General features: G+C 42.8%; 1 protein-coding gene across 1 annotated transcript in view; it reads right to left on the bottom strand.

Annotated features, from left to right (window-relative positions):
* Positions 1-21,893, bottom strand: part of slc1a7b (solute carrier family 1 member 7b) — a 104,939-nt gene extending 83,046 nt beyond the window's left edge. Inside the window, exon 1 of the mRNA XM_039002780.1 lies at positions 21,858-21,893. Coding sequence (XP_038858708.1) covers positions 21,858-21,860 — 3 coding nt within the window. The 5' untranslated portion in view covers positions 21,861-21,893. The remainder of the gene's footprint in view (positions 1-21,857) is intronic.
* Positions 21,894-23,983: the final 2,090 nt, after the last annotated feature.

Genomic DNA, 23,983 nt, shown 5'->3' with positions numbered 1-23,983 from the left:
TCAGCCTTAAAACCACACACTAAAAGTAATCAGTGGAGTGCTACTACTCTCACAACTAAGGGATGTTTACCGGCATACAGAATTCAGTTTAGCAGAGTAACACAATTACACAGCCACACTTCCAAGGGGTTTTTAGAAAACAACTTGAGCATGGCTTTGGCAGGTCTAGGGTTTGCCTTTAATTTGGGTCTTCTTTAGAAAGCTGAGCACTGATCATAACTGTAGACACTGGTTATACCTGTAGAGTTCTCTGGTAGATATGGAATGACATTGAGCATGAAAGGAGAAAAGAGAAAATAACAGCAAAGAATTGTATCTCAGTGCTTTGAGTCATATTGATTTATGTCCACTTTCAAAAGGGAATGCAAACAGAGCATTGCTTTGGCAATGTTAACATATGTATCCCATGCCAATAAAGCCCCTTGAATTGAATTGAATTGAGAGAGAGAGAGCGAGAGAGAGAGAGAGAGAGAGAGAGAGAGAGAGAGAGCATGAAAAGAGAATATAACAGTAGAGTTGTGTCATGTTGTCACGCCCTGACCTTAGAGAGCCTTTTTATTTCTCTATTTGGTTAGGTCAGGGTGTGATTTGGGTGGACATTCTAGTTTTCTATTTCTTTGTTGGCCGGGTATGGTTCCCAATCAGAGGCAGCTGTCTATCGTTGTCTCTGATTGGGAATCATACTTAGGCAGCCTGTTTTCCACCCTAGTTTGTGGGATCTTGTTTTTGCACAGTTGCCGTATAGCCCTCCAGAACTTTACGTTCGTTTAAATTTCGTTGTTTTGTCGGTGTTTCAGTATTGAATTATCATGAACACTTTCCACGCTGCACTTTGGTCTCATTCATTCAACGACGAGCGTAACACATGTCCACTTACAAAATGGAATACGGTCACAATGTATTTGGATAGTCCATCTGTAGATGCTCTACTACAGTGGTGGAAAGTACTTTAGTAAAAATACTTTAAAGTACTACTTAAGTAGTTATTTGGGGTATCTGTACTTTTCTTTACTATTTATATTTTTTACAACTTTTACTTTTACTTCACTACATTCCTAAAGTCAATAATGTACTTTTTACTCCATACATTTCTCCTGACACCCAAAAGTACTTGTTACATTTTGAATGGCTAGCAGGACAAGAAATTTGTCAAATTCATGCACTTATCAAAAGGTCATCCCTGTTGTCTCTGATCTGACGGACTCACTAAACACAAATGGTTCATTTTGTAAATGATGTCTGAATATTAGAGTGCCCCTGGCTATCCGCAAACAAACAAAACAAGAAAATGGTGCCGTCGGGTTTGCTTAATTTTACTCAAGTAGTATTTTACTGGGTGACTTTCACTTTCACTTGAATTATATTCTATTAAGGTATTTTTACTTTTACTCAAGTATGATAATTGGGTACTTTTTCCACAACTGACAAACTATCTGTTGATAAGCAACTGCTTGCTACGGTTATGGTCAGGTTTAGGGTAAGGGTTGGGGTTACGTTTAGGGTTAGGATAAATGTTACTGATAGTTTGTAGATAATCTGTAGAGGATCCAAATGAAGTGTTACCGGGAATACAAACAGATCGAGAGAAAGAGAAAGAGAAAGAGAAAGAGAGAGAGAGAGAGAGATTAACATTCATACTTAGCATTGATTGATTTTCAAGAGGCTTTTGGGGTTACACAAATTAGAGTGGGCTTTGACTTAGTCATACTGGTGGTTGATTTGACAAGAGTTCTTATATTGGAAAAACAGGACCCATTATGATTAAATGAGGTTCATATCAATGTCATCCATAAGAATGATGTTTTTCATTTCTCAGCTAGCTACCCAAATAGAATAATCATGTGTAAACGGTGTTCTATACAGTGTCTTGTGAATGGCTCATGGCCAAATATTCCTCAACGTGCAGTGAGGGTTACACAGTCACACATAGCAAAGCAACGGGAGAGAGAGAGAGTGAGAGTGGAGAGAGGGAGAGAGAGAGAGTGAAGAGGGAGAGAGAGAGAAAGGGAGAGAGAGAGAAAGAAGAGGGGGACACAGAGAGAGAGAGAGAGAGAAGAGGGTGAGACAGAGAGAGAGGAGATGGAGAGAGTGAGAGAGAGAGAGAGTGAGAGAGAGAGAGAGAGAGAGAGAGAGAGAGAGAGAGAGAGAGAGAGAGAGAGAGAAAAGGGTGAGATAGAGAGAGAGGAGATGAGAGAGAGAGAGAAGAGGGTGAGACAGAGAGAGAGGAGATAGAGACAGAGAGAGAGAGAGAGAGAGAGAGAGAGAGAGAGAGAGAAGAGGGTGAGACATAGAGAGAGGAGATGGAGAGAGAGAAAGAGAGAGAGAAGAGGGTGAGAGAGAGAGAGAGGATATGGAGAGAGAGAGTGAGAGATAAAAAAGCCTTTGACACAATTTGGCATGAGGGTCTGCTATAAAAAATCGATGGAAAGTGGTGTTGGGGGAAAAACATGCAACATTATAAAATCGATGTACACAAACAACAAGTGTGTGGTTAAAATTGGCAAAACACACAAACATTTCTTTCCACAGGGCCGGGGGGTGAGACAGGAATGCTGCTTAAGCCCCACCCTCTTTAACATATATATCAACGAATTGGCGAGGGCACTAGAACAGTCTGCAGCACCCGGCCTCACCCTACTAGAATCTGAAGTCAAATGCCTACTGTTTGCTGATGATCTGGTGCTTCTGTCACCAACCAAGAAGGGCATACAGCAGCACCTAGATCTTCTGCACAGATTCTGTCAGACCTGGGCCCTGACAGTAAACTCTGGGTACTACGTAAAACACCAAATAATGCATGCAGAGCAGAACTAGGCCGATACCCGCTAATTATCAAAATCCAGAAAAGAGCTGTTAAACTCTACAACCACCTAAAAGGAAGTGATTCACAACAGTGGTAGGCGTGATCACCGACAATGACGAGACAGCCTATAGGGAGGAGGTCAGAGACCTGGCCGGGTGGTGCCAGAATAACAACCTATCCCTCAACGTAACCAAGACTAAGGAGAGGATTGTGGACTACAGGTAAAGGAGGACCGAGCACGCCCCCATTCTCATCGACGGGGCTGTAGTGGAGCAGGTTGAGAGCTTCAAGTTCCTTGGTGTCCACATCAACAACAAACTAGAATGGTCCAAACACACCAAGACAGTCGTGGAGGGCACGACAAAGCCTATTCCCCCTCAGGAAACTAAAAAGATTTGGCATGGGTCCTGAGATCCTCAAAAGGTTCTACAGCTGCAACATCGAGAGCATCCTGACCGGTTGCATCACCGCCTGGTACGGCAATTGCTCGGCCTCCGACCGCAAGGCACTACAGAGGGTAGTGCGTACGGCCCAGTACATCACTGGGGCTAAGCTGCCTGCCATCCAGGACCTCTACACCAGGCGGTGTCAGAGGAAGGCCCTAAAAATTGTCAAAGACCGCAGCCACCCCAGTCATAGACTGTTCTCTCTACTACCGCATGGCAAGCGATACCGGAGTGCCATATCTAGGACAAAAAGGCTTCTCAACAGTTTTTACCCCCAAGCCATAAGACTCCTGAACAGGTCATCAAATGGCTACCCGGACTAGTTGCATTGTGTGCCCCCCCAACCCCTTTTTTTACGCTGCTGCTACTCTCTGTTTATCATATATGCATAGTCACTTTAACTATACATTCATGTACATACTACCTCAATTGGGCCGACCAACCAGTGCTCCCGTACATTGTCTAACCGGGCTATCTGCATTGTGTCCCGCCACCCGCCACCCGCCAACCCCTCTTTTACGCTACTGCTACTCTCTGTTCAACATATATGCATAGTCACTTTAACCATATCTACATGTACATACTACCTCAATCAGCCCGACTAACCGGTGTCTGTACGTAGCCTCGCTAGTTTTATAGCCTCGCTACTGTATATAGCCTGTCTTTTTACTGTTGTTTAATTTCTTTACTTACCTATTGTTTAGCTAATACCTTTTTGGCACTATTGGTTAGAGCCTGTAAGTAAGCATTTAACTGTAAGGTCTACACCTGTTGTATTCGGTGCACGTGACTAGTAAACTTTGATTTGATTCCCAAACCTTCCATAACAAAGCCATCACCTCCAGAGAGATGAACCTTGAGAAGAGTCCCCACAGAGCCCCAAGACAGCAACACATTTAGACCCAACCAAATCATGAGAAAACAAAAAGATAACTACTTGACACATTGGAAAGAATTAACAAAGAAATGGAGAAAACTAGGATGCTATTTGGCCCTAAACAGAGAGTACACAGTGGCAGAATACCTGACCACTGTGACTGACCCAAAATTAAGGAAAGCTTTGACTATGTACAGACTCAGTGGGCATGGCCTTGCTATTGAGAAAGGCCACTGAAGGCAGACCTGGCTCTCAAGAGAAGACAGGTTATGTGCACACAGCCCACAAAATGAGGTGGAAACTGAGCGGCACTTCCTAATCTCCTGCCAAATGTATGACCATATTAGAGACACATATTTCCCTCAGATTACACAGATCCACAAAGAAATCGAAAACAAATCTAATTTTGAATAACTCCCATGTCTACTGGGTGAAATACCAGAAAGAGAAAGGTGGATAGAGGCAATATAAGAGACAGAGAGGTGGATAGAGGCAGAGTGAGAGAGAGACAGAGTGAGAGAGGAGGAGAGAGGCAGAGTGAGAGAGAGAGGTGGAGAGAGGCAGAGTGAGAGAGAGAGGTGGAGAGAGGCAGAGTGAGAGACGGAGAGGTGGAGAGAGGCAGAGTGAGAGACAAAGAGGTGTAGAGAGGCAGAGTGAGAGATGGAGACGTGGATAGAGGCAGAGTGAGAGAGAGATGTGGATAGAGACAGAATGAGAGAGAAGGGTGGATAGAGGCAGAGTGAGAGACAGAGAGGTGGATAGAGGCAGAGTGAGAGAGCCAGAGTGAGAGAGAGGTGGAGAGAGGCAGAGTGAGAGAGTCAGAGAAGTGGAGAGAGGCAGAGTGAGAGACAGAGAGGTTGATAGAGGCAGAGTGAGAGGAAGACAGACCTAGAAAAGGTCTATAGAGAAAGTGGAGTAGAGACACATATAGGAGTGGAAGAGAGCGATGGAGAGAGAGGATGGTACATGATAATGACAGCTAAAGAGCTTTTCTGCTCTGCATTAGGCCGAGAGAGCTTAGTTTGCAGTTTAAGAGCAGGATCAGCACTTGCGTATGGCCAGCGGATGTGTATCTGAGAGGGTGTTTGTTTGTGTGTATATGTGTGTGTGTGTGTCGTGTTTATGTGTGTGTGTGTGTGTGTGTGTGTGTGTGTGTGTGTGTGTGTGTGTGTGTGTGTGTGTGTGTGTGTGTGTGGCACGAGGGGCAGCTGCTGCAGCTGCTGCCAAAGGTCCATTTAAGAGATACTCGTTTTTAACAGCCAAGTGACACAACAAGGAGAGCCAGAACAGCTTGAAAAACAACATCCCTAACCCACTGCCATCGCCTCCCAGGGCATCCAAACCCCCTGGATTCCAGCCAGGTCACCTTGATATAAGTCAGTCTGCATTAGATGTCTGAGGATGTTAAACAGGTTGCGAAATGTTGCAAGTTTGAATCCACCAATAGAAAGTTGTTTTTGAGATTTTTGGTGCCAAAGGTTGCAAGTTCAAATCCAACGATAGAAAGTTGTTTTATAGGTTTTTGTTGTTAGGGAAACATCTGCTTCTGGTGCCAAAGGTTGCAAGTTCAAATCCAACGATAGAAAGTTGTTTTATAGGCTTTTGTTGTTAGGGAAACATCTGCTTCTGGTGCCAAAGGTTGCAAGTTCAAATCCAACGATAGAAAGTTGTTTTATAGGTTTTTGTTGTTAGGGAAACATCTGCTTCTGGTGCCAAAGGTTGCAAGTTCGATACCAGCGATGGAAAGTTGTTTTTGAGATTTTTGTTTTAAGCCTATCCTAAACCTTAACCCTTATCTCAACCATTTGGAGTTAAATCCTAAATATAACCCTAACCTTAAAAATTCAGACTTAGTGCCTACATTTAACCTTAAACACTTTGAAATTTGATGTTTGGAACAACTTTGAAATCTGACGTTTCAGAAACATGGATGAACGTCTAATTCTGACGTGAGACTGTGAGAGCTTGTTGATTCAGTACACCAACCATTCATCTGTGGGTACCTGACTGTATACAGCAACATTCATCATTGCCTTTTTGGCAAGATAGTGACAAGTGGGCTAAACAGAAACTCTGGCACCCAGTCCCGTGTAAGGTGATCTGTAAAGCTCTGCAGTAATCATCAACACTTTGCAAGAACAATGAATAAACAACTATTTCGACTGGAGGTACAGCTTTTACTGTAGCTGGTGTGGTTGTAAAATCCTCCATCTCTTCAAAGCAACAAGCCCAAAGTGTAGATATGGATTATTTAATACATTGTATGCTTTTTCATACAATGGACTTTTCCATCTCAATTTGATATTGAATCAGAGTACTTTGCTAGTGTCACGGTCACCTTGCACTCAACTCTCCTTCTTTTGAGTTTGCATCGAGCAACGTATGACATACTGTACATTAGCTAGGTTTCCATCCCAATTGGTGACAGATTTTCATGCTAATATTCTAAAATCAGCATATAAAGAAAATATGTACATTTTCCCACCAGTGCTTACACCAAACGGACTTGTTGCGGATAAAAATCAGTGCGTGATGACGTAGTGCACACAAGTTGTACTCATTCACTTAAGTTTTCATGTACCGAAAAAAATATCTAAAGTTCAATGTGTTTCCATCTAATTTTCAACTCTACTGAAAGTTTTATCACAAAAACGTTTCCGGTAAATAGCAAATGTGCCTACTCTGGCACGACCGCTCGAGTCAACAGCTCGCAGATATAGTGCGGGTAGACTGTTTGGGTAGGTTAGTCTACATGATGAGATTATTTTGAAGAAGAGAGAGAATGTGTTTATTTGTCAAACGGCAGTCGAGCATCGATCATCATGTCACCAGAATCAGACCTTCCATATTTATTGGAAAGGAGCATCATCATTTCTTCATTCTGTAGACGAATAAACTGCATGCTTTCCCGAGTCCTAGTGGGAGGACCACACACCATGTCACTGTGTGACTCCAACTTTACTTCGATATGACGGTTATTTAATAAACATTTGCGCATAATGACGTTTCCACCGCCATTTCTCACATAAGGAATTTTACAGACACAAAAAATTCCCACCATGTTCCCACCAATTGCACTGAAACTTTCTGTTTCCATCACAGCTGTTATGATTGTTTTTTTTTATATGGTAGAACTTTCCTCAAGGTAAAACTGTGGATGGAAACGTGGTTACTGTAGGCAACAAGTGTTTTGCCATTGTGTTACTTTGACAACATTTGTGACTATATAACAATAAAAAGCATATTTGTTACTGTCTTTTACAAGGAAACAGACGTCAGTACTTACACTTTGCCATTGACTGTTGACCTCACATATTAAGTTGACATGGGTTATTGCAATAACATGTCATCAATTAAAAATGAACTCCGTTTTAACCTCCTTCTGTCTGTCTTGTCCTCTGCAGCTCACAGATCCCTCTCTAACACAAAAATAATACATCTGCCTTATTTGAACTTGCTGAACTTGCTTCTTGCTCAATGTGTGCATCATGTTAGTTCAGATTCCTATTCCTGATTCCAAAGACCTATTACTTAACACTGCAAGGCAAGAGGGGAAGAGTGTACAACTTTCATGTTTGTGTTCTGAGTTCTGATTCTGAGCCTGTTTACAAATGATGCTGAATCCCTATAGAAAGGGATTATCTACAGTATGTACCTTAAAGGCTCTACACAGTCTATGCAACGGATCTGCAACGGATCTGCAACGGATCTGACGGAGGCTCGTTTGTATAGCTCTCTACGTAGGTCTACGAACTTTTGTGCTACTGAATTTTTGCAACACGATGCAAACGGAGCTCCGTTCGTGTAGACTGTGAAATCACTGTGGAGAGCCCTTTAGACTCAGTGTAGAGAGGAGAACGTGTGTTGGCTAAGCAGTGTGTTATTGAACACAGTTCTGCTTACGGATCAGTTTGCATGCAAGAAGCTAAACATATTTGTGTTGTATTTCATTCTGTTCTTGGCTGAAATCGGACAAATGTGATGTGTCATGACTATTAAGCTTCCTCACTCCACAGTAAATTCTCAGATTATGGAAATATTTTATGCCATGATATATTGTTGATTACTACATTTACACCATGTTGAATTCTGAATTTTAGTCTTCATGCTTTTACACAAAGTTATTTAGACTCTCTCCACCTGTGGAATAAACTTTGATGGAATTTTAGACCATAAAGAAGAGAGAAGAGACAAGTACAACATCCGGGTGTCAGATCTCTGATAATGATATTAAGGAGACCTCTGTAAACCCTGCTACTCTACTCCAGTCATTACAGTACATTATCCTGTTCTATCAATAAACTCTCAAGGAGAACTAACAACCAGCAGAGACTTTCACTCCATGCACCTGTCCCTGTTGTGAGGGCAGACGCTCAAAGACAATTCAAAAAAAAAAGTTTAGCCCCAAAGCAGCTTTTAAACCCAAGCCAGTCGGGGTCTAAACAAGAACAAACTTCAACAGACCTCTCCGTATTTAAACTACCCCTAAACACAGTTGTTGGCACCGCCTGCTAGTCTGCCACTATTCATTGGCACAGCAAGCACATAGCCATTACCGCATGGTCCAGAAATAGTCGGTAACACTTTACTTGACACCTAGTCTCATAACACATTATGACACGGTCATAGCCATGTCATAATATGTCATAACAGCTGGCATTTGTCATAACCTGTCATAATATGGTCAAAACACTGTCATGACCCATATATATATATATATATATACACCTGGAGTGACATATATTGCTATATTTTATGGCTGGTTATGACACCTACATAAGAGTGTCAAAACCCCCATTTATTCAAATTTATTTTTTGCCTGCGAAGAAGTTTCCTTTTGTTTGAAAGTTTGTTTCTTAAGTCCTTTGCTATTGTTGTAATGAATTCTTTGCAATCATGTTTTTTTCCCATCATATTTTAAATAACTTGCATGAAATACACTTTACGACACTGTCAAAAAGCATTATGACCATCCTGTGTCACTTTACTTGGACTAAGAAAATACACTTTATGACACTGTCAAGAAGCATTATGACCATCCTGTGTCACTTTACTTGGACTAAGAAAATACACTTTATGACACTGTCAAGAAGCATTATGACCATCCTGTGTCACTTTACTTGGACTAAGAAAATACACTTTATGACATTGTCAAGAAGCATTATGACCATCATGTGTCACTTTACTTGGACTAAGAAAATACACTTTATGACACTGTCAAGAAGCATTATGACCATCCTGTGACACTTTACTTGGACTAAGAAATATATGTTTATGTAAGACGTCAGTCAAAAAGATTTTGTCTTGTCTATCTGCTCCTGCATTCATCCCAGTCATCAGCAACAGAGCATTGGGTTAGGTATCATTTAATATGGTATATTTCAGAAAAATGTCATATAACATATACATACTGTTGACAAGTATGCTATAGTGGAATGGAATGTCTTGCCTTGTGTGGTAGGTTATGTGGGTTTTGACACTCTTATGTAGGTGTCATAATCAGCCATAACGTAATGCAATATATGTCACAACAGGTTTAAATATATGTGTCATGACAGTGTTTGGACCATATTAGTGGCGTAGAGCTCTAAGGCAGTGCATCTCAGTGCTAGAGGCGTCACTACAGACCCTGGTTCGATTCCAGGCTGTATCACAACCGGCCGTGATTGGGAGTCCCATAGTGCGGCGCACAATTGGCCCACCGTCGTCCGGGTTAGGGTTCGGCCGGGGTAGGCCGTCATTGTAAATAAGAATTTGTTCTCAACTGACTTGCCTAGTTAAATAAAATAAAAATATATATTATGTTATGTTATGACATATTAAGACATGGTTATGACTGTGTCATAACACGTTATGATGCTGGGTGTCAAGGGAAGTGTTACCAAATAGTCATTCACTTTGCTGTTCATGAAAGTACTCTAACACTGCTAAAGAGGTTGGCCATGATTATAAACTGTTACTGATTGTAATGGTAGGCTATGCAAGATTATTGTCTATTAATAAGAGTTCCATAACTATGGTCCCAAACTGCTGACCCTGTGTCTCAGTGAGTGGCAGTGCATTCCCCCCATGCTGACTCTGATGAATTGCAACGATCACTTCTACACTTGAATACTCTTGAGTCCTTAAAGGGTTCTTCAGCTGTCCCCATAGGATAACCCTTTGGAGAACACTTTTGGGCTCCATGTAGACCCCTTTTGGGTTCCATGTAGAACCCTCTGTGTAAAGTGTTCTATAGTACATGGAACCAAAAAGGGTTCTACATGGAACTGAAAAGGGTGTATAGTTGAGGAAAGCTTGAGCATCAATTAAGTAATTGTGTTATAGTCACATTCATCCCAGATATAGCTACTGCATGAAAACCCCCAACTCACTCCACTGATCTCATGTGCCCTTCCTCTACACCTCAGGCCATCCTGCCTGATAGGATTGGACAGACTTGGCAGCAGTAGCACCCTTTGGTTCCCCTGGTGTAAATATCCAGACAAACTGGGTCTGAGCCAAGTCTGCTGTCTGCCTGCCCGATCCCTCCTCTTCTATCCTCAACCATTTCTCCCACTGCGCCCGTCATCACGTCTAAGATCACTATTCGGAATCAAATCAAATCAAATGTTATTTTTCACATGCGCTGAATACAACAGGTGTAGTAGACCTTTACAGTCAAATGCTTACTTACAAGCCCTTAACCAATAATGCGGTTTTAAGAAAATACCTAAACAACGTAAGAGATAAAAATAACAAATTATTAAAGAGCAGCAGTAAAATAACAATAGCCTGCTCCATCAGTGCTCAGACTGTCCGCAATAGGCTGAGAGATCCTGGACTGAGGGCTTGTAGGCCTGTTGTAAGACAGGTCCTCACCAGACATCACCGGCAACAACGTTGCCTATGGGCACAAACCCACCGTCGCTGGACCAGACAGGACTGGCAAAAAGTGCTCTTCACTGACAAGTCGCAGTTTTGTCTCACCAGGGGTGATGGTCGGGATTCACATTTATCGTCAAAGGAATGAGCGTTACACTGAGGCCTGTACTCGGGAGCGGAATCGATTTGGAGGTGGAGGGTCCGTCATGGTCTGGGGCTGTGTGTCACAGCATCATTGGACTGAGCTTGTTGTCATTGTAGGCAATCTCGACGCTGTGCGTTACAGGGACGACATCCTCCTCCCTCATGTGGTACCCTTCCTGCAGGCTCATCCTGACATGACCCTCCAGCATGACAATGCCACCAGCCATACTGCTCCTTCTGTGCGTCATTTCCTGCAAGACAGGAATGTCAGTGTTCTGCCATGGCTATCGAAGAGCCCGGATCTCAATCCCATTGAGCACGTCTGGGACCTGTTGGATCGGAGGATGAGGGCTAGGGCCATTCCCCCCCAGAAATGTCAGGGAACTTGCAGGTGCCTTGGTGGAAGGGTGGGGTAACATCTCACAGCAAGAACTGGCAAATCTGGTGCAGTTCATGAGGAGGAGATGCACTGCATTACTTAAAGCAGCTGGTGGCCACACCAGATACTGACTGTTACTTTTGATTTTGACCCCCCCTTTGTTCAGGGACACATTATTCCATTTCTGTTAGTCACATGTCTGGGAAACTTGTTCAGTTTATGTCTCAGTTGTTGAGTCTTGTTATGTTCATACAAATATTTACACATGTTAAGTTTGCTGAAAATAAACGCAGTTGACAGTGAGAGGATATTTTTTTGTTGTTGCTGAGTTTAGGTAGATCATCACTCGTTGAACCAGGGGATTCGAGCACCTGCAGCAACACAGGGTGTGTGAACAACCATCTTATTGAATCAGATACTGAATCAGATACTGATTAAAAGCAATGTGCATGGTTCATTAGGGTTATTTTGTAATCTCTCTTCATTTATATGTAGGTGAAGTGGAGGCTGGGCATTCAGGTAATGGTCCTTGCAAATCCCAAATTCTTGGGACGTCCATACCCCATTGAAATTTAAAATGGTTAAGGTAATGGTTAAGGTTAGGGTTAGGGTTAGGTAAAGGTTATGGTTATGGATAAGATTAAGATAAGGGTAGGGGTTAAGGTTAGGTTTTAGGGTAGGGATGTCCCAAGGATCCCAGATAGCACTAACCTTCAGGTAACACAGCCAGGGTCCTTAAACCACTGAACTGTGAGAAGTGGGGGCTATTGGAGAGAATATGAATAGGATCATATTGATATATTACAATACCTTAACATGCTGACCAGACCGGACACGTCGCGTGAGCGAGCGTCGCAAAATAAATTTAGAAATCTATGTTATTCAATTATTGCCCCCACACTGCTCGCGCGCACCAACGAGCGTCTGCGTTGCCAATAGAACTCCTTTCTATTTCTGACGCAGATCGCGCTGAAAGTCCTGCCTCTCCCATCTCCTCATTGGTTTATAGAAGCAGGTACCCACGTGCCATCTCCTAATTGGTTATACCCACGTGGGTGATTGAAAGACTAAATGTTTTGCCGGTTGTCGTGGTAAAAGTGTAGATGCCAATCACCATATAATTTCAAAGATGAAAAAGCCTGGAAGGAGGAGAGATGACTAGAAATGATTCGGTTGGCCGTTTTATGTGTGGATTAATTGTCGGAGTAGAAGACCTTGTGCAGTTCAGGTAAAATAACAACTCAATGTTTATATCCCAGGACAAATTAGCTAGCAACAGCAAGCTACCTAAATAGGACAAATTAGCTAGCAAGTGCAAACTAACTAGCTAAATTGCCATACATGTTTAATGCTTTTCGACCTGTCCCCAAATTAATGTCATTGGTTCAGAGTTTGTTTTGATATTTTAACCTGCGTGTCGTGATCGCGTTTGGTGTAGGGGGACAAAATACATTTATGCACGATAGCGCACGATGGCGCACGCGCGCAGCCGGTTTGGGTTCCGTTAGGATGTGCAGTGAAGACACTAATGCCAATGTAGCAGGCTCTAAGAGATTTCATCAGCATTGAACAGCAGAATAATAATAAACCATAAGCAGTCTATTTAGCCTCATACTCAACAGTACATTAAGTCTCTCTTCCACTTTCTCTCTCTCGTTCTCTTTTTAATTATATTTCTTTCTCTCTTTCTCTTTCTCTTTCTCTTTCTTTCTCTCTCTCTCTTTCTCTCTTTCTTTCTCTCTCTCTCCCCTTTTCTCTTTGTGGTGTGGGACTGTGTAACCTTCACTGCAAATTGAAGAGGATTTGGCACACCTCCAGCCCCCATACTTTTTAATAAATAAAGCACCAGCATGACTAAATCAAAGCCCACTCTAATTTCTTCATCCCTCTAATGACAGGGCCCATTTCACCTCTTTATGGTTACATGTTAGCTTGTTCCTCTCATTGCCCTTCTTCTCCTCTCCATCTCTCCATCTCTATGTCCATCTCCAGCCCCCAACTCTACTCAACCACCAACATAAGTACAGCCCACTCAACCCATCTAACCTGTTCACAGTCATGTCACTGTATCTCCCCCAGCCGTCAACTCAACAACCAAAAGGACTAAAAGCCCACTTTAATTTACATGAAACCTCAGGAGCCTTCATCTATCTCCAACATGTCAGAAATGTACATCTAGAGACACTGTAAAAAACACTTATTACAAATAATAATTATATCTAGGTATCTACTTTCAAAACTAATGCAAACAGCTCCCAGCCCTCAACTCAAGTCAACCAACATTTCCAGCCTAAAGCCCACTGTAATTTATCAGACATCACAGAGGCCTTCTTCACTCTATATTTCCAACATGTCTTTCAAAATGGAGAGGCTAAGAGGCACTTTTGGCTAATGTACATTGCAGATAGTATAGTCCACTGATTACACATAATAACTGTAGGTAGCTAGCTACCTTCAGAATCAAGTAAAAAATAACAGTCCCCAGCCCCCAACTCAACTCAACCAACAAAATTACTAATCACAGTCAGAGGCCTCCAGCAATCTCCAATCTCCAACTTGTCTTTCAATATGTAGAGGCTAAGAGGTTTTCAGGCCTTCATTGTAAATACAAATTTGTTCTTTATTGACTCGCCTGGATAAATAAAGGTTAAATAAATAAACAAAAGGTACTTTTGGTTATTGTAGTTACGACGGAGGGATAGGAGGAAAGCATTTGTTTGATTGGATGATAATCCTCCATAGTCAGAGTGAAGGACTATCCTGCTATATTTAAGCCCTATTCCAGAATATGATATAGCTTTACTCACAGGGGGTGAGGGGGATAAACACTGAGGTGGGAGAGAAAGCCGCCGGCCCTCATGCGTATGGGACCTGGACCTTCTCCTTGGGGAAGCTGTGATCAGGGGTGGGGGGCAAGTGTCACATCTGCTTTGAGATGTAACGTACGGTTCTGTCAGAAGACAATAGTGCACGGAAGGCCACCTCCACCTTTTTATACTGACTAATATTGGACCAGGTCTCTCTTGAAAAAGAGATTCTCAGTAGAAAAAGAGAACTCTAGATGAGACTAGACTGGATAAATAAAGGTTAATATTATGGATGGGGTGGTGTCAGTGATCCAGTCAGCTTATCAAAGGTCAGAGTAGGTGTTTCAATAAAGCTGTACATGTAAGTTAGACCTGGATTTGGCAACCCACTCCTCACCCTACACCTTGTCGTACTATGAAGCTATTGAGCCAGGGTGGGGAATGATGGGAGTCTACATAGATAGGACCTTATTTTGGGATAGAGGAACACAACCACACAAGGTTAGGAGGTGGGCACACAACAAATAGTATTTTGGCCTTTTGGACCAGTGATTTGGGTGTACATTGACAGGTTTGTGGGAAGGGTAGAGTATAGGTTTTATACTGTAGATAACAGCACATGTTGGACCATGGCATCACACGGGGGGGAATGTGGAGTCGCTGGGTTTAGTATTACTTCCACAGGTTCATAGGTAGGGTATAGCAAAGAAGGGTTTATAGGTATGGTATAGGAAGGGGTTCATAGGTAGGGTATAGGAAATAGTTTATAGGGAGGATATAGGAAAGGGTTTATTGGGTAGGGTATAGGAAAGGATTTATAGGTAGATCATCGTTGGACCAGGGGATGACAGCGGGAGGGGTGTGGCTGATGGAATACAACCAAGGAATCACATAGAGGAGTTGGGAGTATGTAGGAAGGAGACTGACCTGCTCTGTGAGCCTTTTAGTCCGTAGGAAGAAGCCCAGCAGGCATCCTATGACCACAGCCAACACAGACAGAATGAGGAGTCCATTCTGTTTGCACACCCCCTTCACCCTCACCCACACTGCATCCAGAGCCACAACCATCACAAATCCCTAGTCTTTCCCAGTCCACGCTGTATCAGCAGCAACCCATAGAAAAGCACTGACCCAACCCAGGATGGAAGAGGGTGAAAAGAGAGGGAACGAGAACGAAAGAGAGAGAAGAGGACAGAAAAGAAGAATGGGAACGGATGAGATGGGCAATTCTTGATCTCCTTTCACGCTCCAGGTTTAAAGATACTTTTGGACCGTCCGAATGGGCGTCCCTCTCTCCTTTCTGCCTGGTGATCTGTGCTGGACTAAGGAGATCAACACACTTTCCAGGCATCCCCTCCCTTTCTCTTCCACCCATCCCATCATACCCAACCCTCCCTTCCATCCATCCCCTTTCTGCTCTGCCCCACCCATCCATCAAGAGACCCAGCCCTCCCCTCCAGCCCTCTATTCCCAGCCCTCCCATCCCTCCCTCTCTGCCTCCCATGCCTGCATCCACTCCCTCTTTTCCCCTCCAATCATCAGAGTTCCAGCCCTCTCCTCTATCCCTCCATCCCCACACTGTGACCAGCCCATCCAGCCCCTCCTCAGCCCAGCCTGTGACGCCGCCAGGGGTCTGTGAGAGTGTGACAGCTGGCAGTATTGTTCTGAGGGTTAACATCAGAAATCCTCTTACAGAGACACCGTATTTAAAGGGAGCTGAAGGCTGGATTAAAGATCCAGCAACAATTGGACAAGGAAGGTTACCTGCAAGTTTATCACATAGAGATCATAGATGGCGTCCTTTCAGCCTGTTGAATTAAGCTAATGGATGGAAAGGAAAAAAAGTCCACTGACTACACTAATCCTAACAGTATCTGGGCGATTCCAAGGGAAAGTCAACCTGAGCACGCCGTCCAGAAAGTTAGTCATTTCTAAATTAAACCACATTCAGAACTTTGTATCATCATGATGATGTGGCCGGTGACACTTTGCTTTATGAACATCCAATATCTTGAAAACTTGACTGCTGCGATGCAAAACATTTTAGGGCAGTATTAACAGTGCACTGATGAAAAAAGTACCCAAAAATATAGATTTGGAGTGAATTATCTGTATCACAACCGGCCGTGATTGGGAGTCCCATAGGCCCACAATTGACCCGGTGTCGTCCGGGTTAGCGTTTGGCCGGGGTAAGCCGTCATTGTAAATAAGAATTTGTTCTTAAACTGACTTGCCTAGTTAAAAAAAAAAAAAAAAAACTTTGATTGGAGATATTATATGATGATGTAACCTTTGGCAAGCTAAGTACTGCAGGAAATCAAAGTAATGAAAGGTAACATACAGTACCCTCAGAAAGTATTCACACCCCTTGACTTTTTCCACATTTTGTTGTGTTTACGGCCTGAATTTAAAATGGATTACATTTAGATTTTGTGTCACTGGCCAACACACAATACCCCATAATTCCGTAAGTAATTCCGAAATGTTTACAAATGAATTACAAATAAAAAGCTGTATTGTCTGGAGTCAATAAATATTCAACCTCTTTGTTATGGCAAGCCTAAATAAGTTCAGGAGTAAACATTTGCTTAACAAGTAACATAATGAGTTGCAAGGACTCACTCTGTGTGCAATAACAGAGTTTAACATGCTTTTTGAATGACTACCTCATCTGTGTACCCCACACATACAATTATCTGTAAGGTAATTCAGTCCTGCAGTGAATTTCAAATACAGATTCAAGCACAAAGACCAGGGAGGTTTTCCAGTGCCTCGCAAAGAAGGGCACCGATTGGTAGATGGTTAAAAATACAAAAAGCAGACATTGAATATCCCTTCGAGCAAGGTGAAATGATTAATTAAACTTTTGATGGTGTGTCAATACACCCAGTCACTACAAAGAAACAGGGATTTCACCATGACGCCAATAGTGATTTTAAAACAGTTACAAAGCTTAATTAATGGCTGTGATAGGAGAAAACAGAGGATGGATCACCAACACAGTAGTTACTCCCCAATAATAACCTAAATGACAGAGTGAAAAAAAGTCTGTACAGAATAAAAATATTCCCAAACATGCATCCTGTTTGCAATAAGGAACTAAGATAAAACTGTAAAAAATGTGGCATAGAAATGAACTTTATGTCCTGAATACAGAAGTGTTATGTTTGGGCAAATCCAACACATTGAGTACCACTAGTCATATTTTCAAGCATGGGGGTGGCTGCACCTTGTTATGGGTATGGTTGTCATCCGCAAGGACTAGGGAGTTTTTTGGGAGATAAAAATAAATGGAATAGATCTAAGCACAGGCAAAATCCTATAAAAAAATATTTATCCATTTTGAATTCAGGCTGTAACAACAAAATAAGGAAAAAAGTCAAGGGGTATGAATACTTTCTGAAAGTTTTGATTTGATTTATTAGGATCCACATTAGCCGATGCCAGTCAACGCCAATGGTGACAGCTAGTATTACTGTGGTCTGACACAACGAAAAAGACATTACAGACAAAAGATTTTACAATTTACATACATTGAACCCGTGTGTGGTGTTCATGTTTTTGTTATTCACCCAATGTTCGCACAAATTTTATATACAGTATTTTATGGAAATGAGAAATGGCCCCATTGAATACAAATTAAGGCCAGTCCACACACAACATGAGGGACAGAGTTTTACTGTGTGTGTGTAGCAAATGTATTTCTTGCACTTCATGCATGTGTACTGTGTCTTCGTGTCCTTCTTGGGTTCACACACATCGCAGCGCTTCTTCTTGTGGCTACTGGCTGCAATCTAGATCTAGATGATGAAAACACTTAGTTCAGGAATTTTACTCACATCTCACTCACTCACATATATAATTATATCCTCCTGATTCCTGCTTACAAGCAAAAATTAAAGCAGGAAGCACCAGTGACTCGGTCTATAAAAAGTGGTCAGATGAAGCAGATGCTAAACTACAGGACTGTTTTGCTATCACAGACTGGAATATGTTCCGGGATTCTTCCGATTGCATTGAGGAGTACACCACATCAGTCTCTGGCTTCAACAATAAGTGCATTGATGACGTCGTCCCCACAGTGACCAGACGTACATTCCCGAACCAGAAGCCATGGATTACAGGCAACATCTGCACTGAGCTAAAGGTTAGAGCTGCCGCTTTCAAGTAGCGGGACTCTAACCCGGAAGCTTATAAGAAATCCTGCTATCCCCTCAGACGAACCAACAGGCAAAGCGCTGCTGGGCCAGACGGATTACCAGGATGTGTGCTCCGGGCATGTGCTGACCAATTGGCAGGTTTCTTCACTGACATTTTTAACATGTCCCTGATTGAGTCTGTAATACCAACCTTCTTCAAGCAGACCACCATAGTCCCTGTGCCCAAGGGCACTAAGGTAACTTGCCTAAAGGACTACATTTGTAGCACTCACGTCTGTAGCAATGAAGTGCTTTGAAAGGCTGGTAATGGCTCACATTACCACCATTATCCCAGAAACCCTAGACCCACTCCAATTTGTATACTGCTCAAACAGATCCACAGATGATGCAATCTCTATTGCACTAAACACTGCCCTTTCCCACCTGGACAAAAGGAACACCTACGTGAGAATGCAATTCATTGACTACAGCTCAGCGTTCAACACCATAGTGCCCTCATCACGAAGCTAAGGATCCTGGGACTGAACACCTCCCTCTGCAACTGGATCCTGGACTTCCTGACTGGCCGCCACCCCAAGTGGTGAGGGTAGGTAGCAACACATCTGCCACGCTGATCCTCAACACCGGAGCCCCTCAGGGGTGCGTGGTGAGTCCCCCCATGTACTCCCTGTTCACCCACAACTGGATGGCCAAGCATGACTCCAACACCATCATTAAGTTTGCAGACGACACACCAGTGGTAGGCCTGATCACCGACAATGACGTGACAGCCTATAGGGAGGAGGTCAGAGACCTGGGCTGGTGGTGCCAGATTAGCAACCTATCCCTCAACGCAATCAAGACAAAAGAGATGATTGTGAACTACAGGAAAAGGAGGACCGAGTACGCCCCCATTCTCATCTATGGGGCTGTAGTGCGGCAGGTTGAGAGCTTCAAGTTCCTTGGTGTCCACATCACCAACAAACTAGAATGGTCCGAACACACCCAGACAGTCATGAAGAGCACACAACAATTTTCTGGATGGTGTCTGTGATGAACAGTTCAAAAGAAGACTTTATGTCCTGCATATCCGCGTCGGCCCTGGTTGTATCCTTATCGCATTGGCAGCCATGTGGGTTGGCTCATTCCTTGGGCAAGAAGACCATTCTATTTTAAATTTGTTTGACGTCCAAATGTCTCCTCCTGCAGCCTGCTGATGAGTTGGTTGCTGATGGGCTGGTCCTGGGGCTGTCTGAAGGTCAATCTCATCCTCTTCTTCCAACTCACTGTCAGATTTCGAATTGACAGAGACATGATCCTCATATTTGGAAAATGATTCATCTTCCAAAGTAAAAGACGCTCCTTCCACACTAGCTTCTCTCTCTGCAAAATAAAGGCCCTCTAAGCAGAGATTATTTTTGCCATACTGATTGATTGTGGTAAGGAGCCACACATGCAAAGCTATTTATTTGTTGTGTCACTCCTACTGATTTTTTTTTTTTACAATGTATCGAAATAATGTATTGTAATAACATTGTGCAGGTTCCCGTAAGACATTGTGCAGTTTCACACACTACAAAGGGTAAAGAGTGGTAGAAAAGTTGGAGACAGGCAGAAAGGCAGGGAGACAGACAGGTTCTTAGTGCTATGTTGAAACAGCAGGCCCAAGGAGTAGGAAGAAACAGGGAAGGCACCCAGCAAACTTTTTTTGTTTCATTTTTACTACACACACACTTTTCCACACTTTTATTCCCCTCGGGTTCAGTGGCCCCGAACACCACATATGTAATATAAATGTGTGTGTGTGGGGGGGGGGGGGGGGGGGGGGTCGGGGTGCACTCAGTGACAAATGAATATGTGTTGTTTTACATGCTCTTCACAGAAAATGAGCTAAGGCCAATGAGTCTCAAGTTGAAAAAAAATATTAATTGTCTCATTTTTCTTTTAGTAAACTTTGAAAATGGGTCCCACAGACCCGAACACAAACACAAGGGTTACAAACATGAACATGTCAGTACACACACAACAAGTAGGTCACATGGGGGAGAGGCGTTGTGCTGTGGGGTGTTGCTTTATTTGTTTTTTGAAACCAGGTTCGCTGTTCACTTGCGGTGTATAAGATGGAAGGGAGTTCCATGCACTTATGGCTTTGTATAATACTGTACGTTTCCTTAAATTTGTTCTGAACCCAGGGAGTGTGAAAAGACCTCGGGTGGCATGTCTGGTGGGGTAAGTGTGTGTGTCAGTGCTGTGTGTAAGTTGACTATGTAAACAATTTGGAATTTCCAACACATTAATGTGTCTTATAAAAACAAGAAGTGACACAGTCAGTCTTTCCTCAATTCTTAGCCAAGAGAGACCGGCATGCATAGGATTGATATTAGCCGTCTGATTACAATGAACAGCAAGACCTGCCACTCTGGTCTGGGCCAGCTGCAGCTTAATTAAGTTTTTATTTGCAGAACTTGACCATATGATTGGATAATAATGAAGGTAAGATAAACTAGAGCCTGCAGGACTTGCTTTGTGGAGCGTGGTGTCAAAAACGCAGAGCATCTTTTTATTATGGACAGACCTCTCCCCATCATTTCAACCATTGAATCTGTATGTTTTGAGTTAACAATTTAAAGTAACACCAAGTAATTTAGTCTCCTCAACTTTCATCACCATTCATTACCAGATTCAGCTGAGGTCTAGAACTTAGGGAATGATTTGTACCAAATACAATACTTTTAGTTTTAGAGATGTTCAGGAGCAGTTTATTACTGGCCACCCATTCCAAAACTGACTTGACTGCAACTCTTTGTTAAGGGTTTCAGTGACTTCATTAGCTGTGGTTGCTGATGCGTATATGGTTGAATTGTCAGCATACATGGACACACATGCTCTGTTTAATGCCATTGGCAGGTCATTGGTAAAAATAGAAAAAAGTAGAAGGCCTAGAGAGCTGTCCTGCGGTACACCACACTTTACATGTTTGACATTAGAAAAGCTTCCATTAAAGAAAACTCTCTGAGTTCTATTAGATAATAGCTCTGAATCCACAATATGACAGGGGTCAAAAAGCCATAACACATATGTTTTCTCAACATCAGGTTACGGTCAATAATATCAAAGGCTGCACTGAAATCTAACAGTAAAGCTTCCACAGTCTTCTTATTATCAATTTCTTTCAACCAATCATCAGTCATATATGTGTCAGTGCAGTACATGTGCAGTGCATGAAGGCACTGCATGTAGCCAACAACAACTACAGTAGTTTTTGACAGTCAAAGCCTTTATAGCCTCTGCATGTGAGCATGTCCATCATCCTACTCCAGCTGATATGATTATATGTGGGGACATAGCGTGTGGCAGGGCTTTGTAATTCATAATGGTTTCCTGTAATGTATGCCTACCATGACGTTGAAAGCTCCTGAGAGCAGCCCGGGAATGGGGATTATGACTATGAGAGAGAGAGAGAAGCAGTTGGTTGGACAATCATAACCAACAACCGTCATACATACACTGACACACTCTAAACAAGCAAGGGCTAGTTTCCTGGTGGTGGGGTTGTGTCTGTGTGTGTGTGCATGCCTGTGTCACCAGGCTGGTATGTGTATGTGCATGTGTTTGCGAGCGTGTGCTTTTGTGAGCATATGTGTGTGTGTGTGTGTGTGTGTGTGTGTGTGTGTGTGTGTGTGTGTGTGTGTGTGTGTGTGTGTGTGTGTGTGTGTGTGTGTGTGTGTGCAAGTGTGAGCTTTGGGTGACCGGTAACAAGATTTAAACAAGCCAGCTAGTTCCAGTATATCATATGGTAGATTGTTCTTCACACAAAATGTTTTACTTAATACAAAACTCGATCTCCCGGGCAACAATTGATTTAACACTTCTGTGACAGGATATTTCTCTCCCAGCAGCTCTCACCTTTTCAGCAGCTCTTTCTGACAATAATCCCAGGCATATTATTTTTGTGTGACCTTTTGTGAGACTGAAAGACTCCAAAGATCACTCCTACACCGGTCATACTCAGTTTCATGCTATATTTAGACACTTTCTATTTGAAATGACTGCCTCCCTCCCACTGTGCACAGACGTCAGTTCAATGTCTAGCTTTGATTGAGTTGTCAACTACTCTAATGTGAATTCAATGTGAAATCAACAAAGCATTTCACCATGTCATTGGATTCAGGTTAAGACGAAATGCCCTAACGTTGATGACTTTTTGCAAATCCAATCGATCAAATTTCCGTCATATTAATTTACAAAGCCCTTTCCACATCAGCAGATGTCAAAAAGTGCTTACACAGAAACCCAACCTAAAACCCCAAAGAGCAAGCAATCCAGAACGTTCTTCAAGATGTTCAAATGTTCATAGATGAATGGCAGGTTCTCCCCCACCGCACAAGGCTGAGGGGGCACAAAACCAGAGCGTTACTCTGGACCCTGATCTCTATTTTGACGAGCATATCAAGACTGTTTCAAGGACAGGTTGCTCTACTTTCCAGCTACCCGGAAAAGGACTAAATAAACTTCAGTTAGTGCTAAACATGGCTGCTAGAATCTTGACTAGAACCCCAAAATTTGATCACATTACTCCAGTGCTAGCCTCTCTACACTGGCTTCCTGTTAAGACTAAGGCTGATTTCAAGGTTTTACTGCTAACCTACAAAACATTACATGGGCTTGCTCCTACCTATCTTTACGATTTGGTCCTGCCGTACATACCTACACGTACACTATGGTCACAAGACGCAGGCCTCCTTATTGTCCCTAGAATTTCTAAGCAAACAGCTGGAGGCAGGGCTTTCTCCTAAAGAGCTCCATTTTTATGGAATGGTCTGCCTATCCATGTGAGAGACGCAGACTCGGTCTCAACCTTTAAGTCTTTATTGAAGACTCATCTCTTCAGTAGGTCCTATCATTGAGTGTAGTCTGGCCCAGGGGTGTGAAGGTGAATGGAAAGGCACTGGAGAGACAAACCGCCCTTGCTGTCTGCCTGGCCGGTTCCCCTCTCTCTACTGGGATTCTCTGCCTCTAACCCTATTACGGGGGCTGAGACACTGGCTTACTATCGATCAATCAACAGACATCAAGGGAGGTTCGTCATTCCAGTGCCTTGCCATTCACCTTCACAGCCCTGGGCCAGACTACACTCAATCACAGGACCCACTGAAGAGACAAGTCTTCTGTGAAGACTTAAAGGTTGAAACTGAGTCCGCGTCTCTCACAGATATTGGCAGACCATTCCATAAAAATCAGAGATAGGTAGGAGCAAGTCCATGTAATGCTTTGTAGGTTAGCAGTAAAACCTTGACATCAAGCCAGTGTAGAAAGTCTAGCACTGGAGTAATATGATAAAATTATTTGGTTCTAGTCAAGATTCTAGCAGCCATATTTAGCACAAACTGAAGTTTATTTAGTGCTTTGTCCGGGGAGTCTAATCTAGAAGTGACAAAAGCATGGATTAGCTTTTCTGCATAATTTTTTACAAAAAGTTTCTGATTTTTGCTGTTACGAAGATGGAAAAACGCTGCCTTTCAAA

The sequence above is a fragment of the Salvelinus namaycush genome, chromosome 10 (assembly GCF_016432855.1).
Source record: "Salvelinus namaycush isolate Seneca chromosome 10, SaNama_1.0, whole genome shotgun sequence".
Taxonomy (NCBI): domain Eukaryota; kingdom Metazoa; phylum Chordata; class Actinopteri; order Salmoniformes; family Salmonidae; genus Salvelinus; species Salvelinus namaycush.
The sequence above is the reverse complement of the archived record's forward strand: the minus strand, read 5'-3'. Positions and strand labels throughout refer to the sequence as shown.